General features: G+C 37.0%; 1 protein-coding gene across 1 annotated transcript; it reads left to right on the forward strand.

Annotated features, from left to right (window-relative positions):
• The first annotated feature begins 4,678 nt into the window (after positions 1-4,678).
• Positions 4,679-5,671, forward strand: LOC109166931. Its single transcript, XM_019315829.1, has one exon. The coding sequence runs from the start codon at positions 4,679-4,681 to the stop codon at positions 5,669-5,671; it is 993 nt and encodes a 330-aa protein (XP_019171374.1).
• The last annotated feature ends 2,824 nt before the right edge of the window (positions 5,672-8,495 follow it).

An 8,495-nucleotide genomic window follows, 5' to 3' on the forward strand; every position in this document is an offset into this window, starting at 1 on the left:
ACAAAAGGAATGAGATGACCAAAAACTCAAGGAAGCTGAACAACAGAAATCAAAGCTCTTAGAAATGTAAGTTAACTTTCGTTCTGTTTCTCTTCATAAATTAGTTTTTGTAATGATCACATCTTTTTATATGAAACTCTCATTGTTACACATCTCGTGTCACTTGTCTGAGTTACTTGTCCTTGTCTCGCCTTTTAACGCTTTAATCTAGAAAAAGACTTATAAACTCTCAAGTATGGCTGTCTTCATCATCAAAAAGGGGGAAATTGTTAGGAACATTGTATTAGGATTTTGATGATACCAATGTAATGTAGAAAAGTAGACCCCTAACCTTTAGCTTTTTCAATCGCTGCTTTTGTCCTAGACGAGAGTTGCGATAACTCTTATGTAATTCGTGTTAAGCTAGACAAACACACGAAAATGAGTTATGATTAGATGTTAGGGTCCCTAAGGCGAAAGAAGACACGAGACATGAAGAACATCAACTAGAGTCAAGAAGGAGTTGTCAACAAACACGAAAAGACAGTTCTTTATGAAGACGATCTGTATCAAAAATTGCTTCTCTTCAACAACGAGAAGAATGTTCTAACTGTCCATTTTGACAACATCCTAGGACAATAAGGACCTCACCTTAAGGGACACACTTTTCAAGAAACATTAAATGAAGATGTACCATCTTCTGAAGCTATAGGACAAAACCTAATGCTTTCCATACCTCCAACGGCTACATGGTACAACCTCATTAATGGAGCATTTAATGCATGAAGCTCCCCGGTCCTTGTCCGATGGTTAAAAGGTTCGAAAATTTCATCTCCCTCCAACGGATGAATTTTCATCACCTATATAAACCCACCTTCATCAACTAAGAAGGTGCTGGTTCATTCTCACTCGACTTACTCATTTACAAAAGCACTTGAAACGCTTACAATTTACTAAAAGCTTTTGTGAACAAGTTTTGAGGTGCTAAGTTACTTGAAGAAGACTATTGATCATTTTCTTACACCTCAAAGGAAGTCTTGCCATCTGTTTGAAGCAATCATATCTTAGAGTCAAGACCTCATAGTTGGAGAATTCAAGAAATCATTTTCTACCAACCTCAACTTAGGAGAAGAAGTTGATAGAGGCGGAGTAAACTCGAGGAGTTGAAAAACCTACGAAGGCTGTCCGGCTTAGTGATCAAGGAAGTCTTTGTGTAATTGTACTAAGAGTGATAGTGAAATCCTTCCAACAGTTGTGGAACAAGAGTGGAGTAGGCAACATTAGCCGAACCACTATAAAATCTCGTGTCCCTTCTATCTCTTTACTTACGCTTTTCTTTTTTGCATTCATATCATTCCATTTATCATCGTTACCGAAAGTTTGTCTAATTAAGAAAACTCGTGCAAAGTATTTAAAATGAATCTTTCTTATCCGCTGCGCCAAGACACCGAAAGGTGACGATTAGGGCTTTTCACAAAAAGAGTCTATTCACCCCCCCCCCCCCCCCCCTCTAGACTCTCATTTCATTCTATCGGGACCAACACTAACCAAACTATATATTTATATACAAAATTAGGGCGGAGGTTTGAATGACTAAATCCAGCATCGTGCCATACAAATATGGCGCTGAAAGCTACGCAAAATAAAGCTCCACCTTCACTATTAATTATAATTTTGCTATGGTAATAAATATTTGATTCTAACAATTGGTATCAAAACAGATCATGAGTATGAATAAACCCATTAAAAGCATGAGGTTGAGGCATAGATCCTGGCATAGAAATTGAGCTCCAAATTAAAGTAATAATTTTTCGTGTAATAGTAAGTGTTAATGGATCTGACAATTCACAAATTTATCAATGGATTTTGCCTTAGTGATGAAGATTGAATTGAAATCTCTCAATTTCAAACCAATTCAAGCCTTATAAAAGATATTTTTATGAAATTTGAACCGCCAACCTCAACCAAGAACACAAATTAAATAGGCCACACACATCCTTTTGTAATAAGATTCATTTTCATTGTGCTTCGGAATTAATCCTTGATGAAGATTGAACCTATGAAGTTGCACTTTGTCCAACTTTGCACACTCTATATTCCACTTCTTCCAATCTTTTTTCCAGTCCACAATTCCGGAATAAAATCTACAACCTCAAATTAAACATGAATTTATTTTATATTAAAAAAAATCCGAGTAATTAGGTGGAAACAAATACTAAAATAATTTCAGTTAATGTGAATGTAAGAAAATTAAGAGAAATAAAGACAAATTTTGGGACAGGAATACTGGCCGATTTTCGGCACACTTGCTTGCATTAATTTTATTCTTTGAGTGGAGCCCATGGTACATTCTAATTCTGCCCGTGAATCTTCCATTCAACTATATAATAATAATAATAATAATAATAATAATAATAATAATAATAATAATAATAATGTTGAAGTTGAAGAAAATTATTTTTGGGATCTTATCTCCAATCTGGCACGACAGAGCATTTGAGAGGATGTAAATCACGCTTCACGGTGACTCAATAGTTCAACAGACAGGGCCAAATGTCGGTGCGCACAAGGGATCTATCCACTTTGAACATAATCCCTACATTACCGTTGCCGAGGTTCAAACCTTGATCTCTTCTCCTAAATACTGCTCACTGAACCATTGAGCTAAACCCGTGCAGACAAATATATTTAACAAATTATTGGGTTGCTAAGAGTTGTAATCTTCTTCCAAAAGGTTGAACCCCAACCCTAAAGGCTAAGAGTTGTAATCTTGAACATAGGACGTGATGTTTTGAGAAGAATATTATTTAAAAAAAAAAATCAAAGAAACGAACATATCTAGATCTTAGACATAATAGATTAATATGAATGTGCGCCAATTCAGCATCTCTCATGCTAGCTAGATAAGTGAGACTTTACACTTAACCATGTTAGTTACAGCTGCATTATTATTATATTACTAATATTTTAATTTTAATTGAAATGATTAGATTTGAAAAAAGAAATCATGAAAATTTTGAGATACTATAGCTACTCAAGTTTAAGAAAAACATTCATTCATAAAGAATATATAATATTTTTTTTGGTAGAGATATAAAGAATATATAATTAAATAGACTAAAAAATCTCTTAAGTTTAAGTACTACAATACCTATTCTTTTCACTCTTTTTTACTCCTTCTGCGCTTGAACAAGCACCATATGTAACTATTTCTCATAATGTGCATGCTATGAGAGTTATAAACCAGCCTCAACAATATCACAATGTCGTCTCTTTACTCACCCATTAAAAGATCGTTGATGACTAATGGCTAAGGTAGTAAACAATGTGTGATGTTTACGTACTATATTCACTCTTTGAGCTAAGTCAGATTGAATAGCTTTGATTCTATAAGAGAAGGTAAGTTAAGTAAAACTTGAAATAAATTAAACTTAATTGATAAAATTGCCACACACACACACACACACACACACACACACACACACACACACACACACATATATATATATATATATATATATATATATATATATATATATATATATATAATTGAACTTTAATTATGTATGTCTAAAAAAATTGACAATGTAACAAAACCCACATTATATAAATACAATGATGCCTCCAAAGAACCCACACGGGCTTAGCTAGTTAACTCAATGATTTAGTGGGTAGTATTTGGGGTAAGAGATCAAGGCTCGAACCTTGGCATTTGGCCTTGCTTATTAACCCATTGAGTCACCATGATTTACATTCCTTTTGGGGTAAGGATGTCTCCAAAGATTTCTACAAACAAGATCCACTACATGAGAACAAATTAAGTCTAGGTAAAGGGAATCATCGTAAAAGACTGGTCTAATATGTAAAAAATGGCAATTTATATCCTACACCACGGCGCGCGTTGCACTATGCGCCTAGATGCAAAACGACGTCGTTTTAATTTTTTTTTTTTAATTTCCCGCCCCAGTGAATGGCAGTAGTTTTTTCTTTAAAAAAAACCCGTTGTTCAAGAATGTACATAATGTTATACTAGAATACACATAACTGTATACATGAATGTACATAATTATATAACAAAATATACATACTCTTTTTAAAATATAATACACATAATCTAACATAATACATAATAAACATAAACTTTTAACATAATACACATCAACTATTAACATAATACACACAAATTTTCTGATTCGGATGTACATAATTGTATAAAAAGAATGTACATAATTGTATAAAAAATGTACATAACTGTATGAACCAATACACATAACTGTATGAACAAATACACATAACTGTGTGAACAAATACACATAATCCCAGCAACTTCCTACCGCGCTTCCCAAAACGACCCCAAAACGACGTCGTTTTGGGAGGCGCACGGCGCACAATGCTATGTGCGCCGTGGTGTAGGGTATAACGATTGGTAAAAAATCCTTAAGTTTAAGTTTTGTCTATTTTAACAGATGGAAGTGGCAAGTCAAAAGGGAATGAAGATCAAGAAGTCAACAACTAACTCCAACCAACTTTCCCTCCTTTTTTACCTCTTCTTCTTTCTGTTTATCCTTGAAGTATATAGAAGGCAGTAGCAGTGCAAATGTAACGAGATTTTTCATTCGATTGAATACAAGAACAGCTTCTTTCTTCTTCTTCATTAAAGCTCTCCATACTTCCTAATATGGTATCAGAGCTTTGAAACATGGCTTGGAGACCACCTGCTGCAAACATGACTGGTTCGTCCTCAACCGCTGCTGCAAATCCTATTCCGGCAACTGCTGCAGCTTCAACTCCGGCGATCTTTGATCCGAATGATCGAGTGAATCCTTTCAGCCTTCATCCCAATGAGAGTCCGTCCCAACAGCTGGTGACTGTACATCTGGAAGGAAGGTCAAACTACCATGCCTGGGTTAGGGCAATGGAGATGGCATTGAAATCGAAAAACAAGCTTGCTTTTGTGAACGGATCAATGGTGATCCCTAATCAGAATGATCCCAAACACTTTTATTGGGATCAATGCAATACCATGGTTCTCTCATGGATTCTGTGGGCCGTTTCTCCCACCATTGCTCGAAGTGTTTTATGGATTAACACTGCAGAAGGAGTGTGGAAGGACCTCAAGAAACGGTTCAGTCAACAGGATATCTTCAGAATAGCAGAGATCCAGGCTGAGATTCACCAAACGAAGCAAGGTAACACCTTTGTGAATGAATATTTTACACAGTTAAAGCTGTTATGGGATGAGTTGGCTGTGTTAAGGCCAATTCCTTCTTGTGATTGCATTCCCAGTTGTAAATGTGGAGCTGATTTGTCTGAAAAAATTAGAACTCATATTGAGAGTGTTATGTTAACTGCCTTTTTGATTGGATTGAATGAGAACTTTGCTTACACCAAGAGGCAAATTATGTTGATGAAGCCTCTCCCTGATGTTGGAGAAGCCTTTGCAATGGTCTCTCAGCAAGAAAGACAAATAGATGCCATTCCAAACACCTTGACAGAAAACATAACTGGAACAAATGCCTTCTTGGTAAACTCTGGCAACAACAGAAAATTCTATCCAAATCAGAAGCTAAAACCTATGTGTAGCTATTGTGGATACACAGGGCACACAATTGACAAATGCTACAAGAAACATGGCTACCCACCTGGATGGAAGCCAAGAAGCAAAGGAATGGGTTCTGCCAACCAAGTCTAGTCCTCTTCACAAGAGCCATTGGAAACTGGCCCTGGGATTTCTGCTGTGACTGAGGATGATTATAGGAGGTTTCTGGACTTCATGCAGCAACAACAAAGATTTAGGAGTAACCAGGCTACTCCTCTTACCATCAACCCTCAGATCAATACCATATCAGCTAATTTCATACCTGATGCAAATCTAGAAGGTAAGAAAGTCAATTCTGATTTGGTTAATTCTCCTGAGCCATTATGGATTCTTGATAGTAGTGCCACACACCATATTGTGTGCAATGAATACATGCTCCAAACATCCAAGAAAGTGCATGGTATATTTGTAGATTTGTCTAATGGACACCAGGCTCAGGTGTCTCATATTGGGAACATCCAATTATCTGCTGAATTAATCCTCCAGAATGTCCTATGTGTACCAATCTTTCAGTACAACCTGATCTCCTTGGGAGAACTCACAAGAAAATCAAATTGCAGCATATTGTTCCACTCTAATCACTGTGTTATACAGGATCAGCACCTTGGGAAGATGATTGGCATGGCTGAGCTAAGGAAAGGACTCTACCAATTGATTTTTCCTGTTTTTAATAACTGTAAACATGCTGCTAATGCTTGTAGTTTTTGGCATGCTAGACTAGGCCATGCTTCAGAAGACAAAATAAAGGTTCTTCATACCTTAGACAGCAAAATCTGTAATGATAAGCCTAGTGCATGTGATTGTTGTCACCTAGCTAAACAAAGAAGGCTTCCTTTCAATTCTAGTTCCACTCTTTCAATTGATTGCTTAGATCTCATACATGTTGATGTCTGGGGACCATACCATGTGCCAACAGTCTATGGTCATCAATATTTCTTAACATTGGTAGATGACCACAGTAGAGCCACCTGGATATATCTCATGAGGAACAAGAGTGAGGTTAAGCAGCATATGTTGACATTGTATGAGCTAATCAAAACACAATTTGGGAAAACCATTAAATGTATAAGGTCTGACAATGGAAAGGAGTTCTTGATGACAGATTTTTATCAGCAGAGAGGTATCATACATCAAACATCTTGTGTGTATACTCCCCAACAAAACAACATTGTGGAAAGAGAGCATGGTCATATCTTGTCCATAGCTAGAGCCTTAAAGTTTCAAGCCAATCTGCCTAAAGAATTCTGGGGGGACTGCATTCTTCATGCGGTCTATCTAATGAATAGACTGCCAACCTCAGCATTGAATGATCAAATTCCTTATCAAATCCTCTTCAATAAGGCACCACAATATCAACACCTTAGAGTGTTTGGATGTCTAACCTTTGCCATTATTCCTAGCTGCCAAAGAAACAAGTTTTCTCCAAGGGCAAGGGAATGTATTTTCATAGGGTTTGCAAATGGAATCAAAGGATATAAGTTGTTTGATATCAAGACAAAAGAAGTCTTTATTTCCAGGGATGTTCACTTCTATGAAGACATGTTTCCCTTCAAGCAGCCACATGAGCCAAGTTCTGACAGCTTAGTACTACCAAACTCTGAAAATATGCCATATATGGATAATGAATGGCACATTCCTCAAGTTATCCATGAACAAGTCCCACATATGGTTCAATCCATGGAACCAGTACAGATGGATGAAGCTATAGACACTGAAACAGTTCCAGAGGATGCACCTTTAAGAAGGTCAACCAGAAGGAAGGTAACACCAGGTTATCTGGATGCCTACAACTGCCATAATGTTACTGCAAAAAGGACATCTCCACATGATATTTCAAAATTCTTATCTTATGAGAATCTATCTGATGCTTACAGAGCTTTTGCAGTAAATATTTTAGATGCAAAGGAGCCAAAAACCTATAATGAAGCTATCAAGAAGGAGTGTTGGAGACAAGCTATGGAGGCTGAGTTCAAAGCCTTGCAAGCCAATAATACATGGATCATCACAGACCTTCCCCCCAACAAACAGGCAATAAGATGCAAATGGGTCTATAAAACCAAACTTAAAGCTGATGGGACAATTGAGAGACACAAGGCTAGACTTGTAGCAAAAGGTTACACTCAGACACCTGGACTTGATTATTTGGACACCTTTAGTCCAGTTGCTAAGATCACAACAGTCAGGATGTTGCTTGCTGTTTCAGCCATCAAAGGATGGGGTTTACACCAATTGGATGTAAACAATGCCTTCCTACATGGAGAACTAAATGAAGAAGTTTACATGAGATTACCCCCTGGCATTACTTCAAACAAGCCAGGCCAAGTTTGAAAGTTAGTGAAGTCCCTATATGGCCTCAAACAAGCAAGTAGACAGTGGAATATCAAGCTTTCTCATGAATTGTTGAACATGGGTTTTCAACAAGCAGTTTCTGATTCTTCCTTATTCACCAGAGGTAGAGGTGATGATTTTGTGGCTCTACTTGTCTATGTTGATGATGTGGTCATTGCCAGTCCTAACCAAGGTCAAGTGAATCAGATCAAGAAGCATCTAAATGACATTTTTCATATTAAGGATCTAGGCCCCTTAAGATTTTTTCTGGGCTTAGAAGTTGCTAGAAGCTGCAAAGGAATTTCAATGAATCAGAGGAAATACACTATGGAATTACTTGAAGAGACAGATTTTTTACACTGTAAGCCTGCTGCTACACCCATGGTTACATCTATCAAGTTTAGTAAAACCAGTGGGAACATTATGCAGGATGCTCTCAATACAGAAGACTAATAGGAAAACTTCTATATCTCACAATCACTAGGCCTGACATAAGCTATGCTACTCAACAATTGTCTCAGTTCCTAGACTGCCCTACTGACATACATATGCAGGCTGCACACAGGGTGTTAAGATACTTGAAGGCAGC

This window comes from Ipomoea nil, unplaced genomic scaffold (assembly GCF_001879475.1).
Source record: "Ipomoea nil cultivar Tokyo-kokei standard unplaced genomic scaffold, Asagao_1.1 scaffold3130, whole genome shotgun sequence".
NCBI classification, from domain to species: Eukaryota; Viridiplantae; Streptophyta; class Magnoliopsida; order Solanales; family Convolvulaceae; genus Ipomoea; species Ipomoea nil.

What these genes read in the sequence shown, in the direction of transcription:
- LOC109166931 (XM_019315829.1), top strand. Translation starts at nt 4,679, where the DNA reads ATGGCTTGGAGACCACCTGCTGCAAACATGACTGGTTCGTCCTCAACC.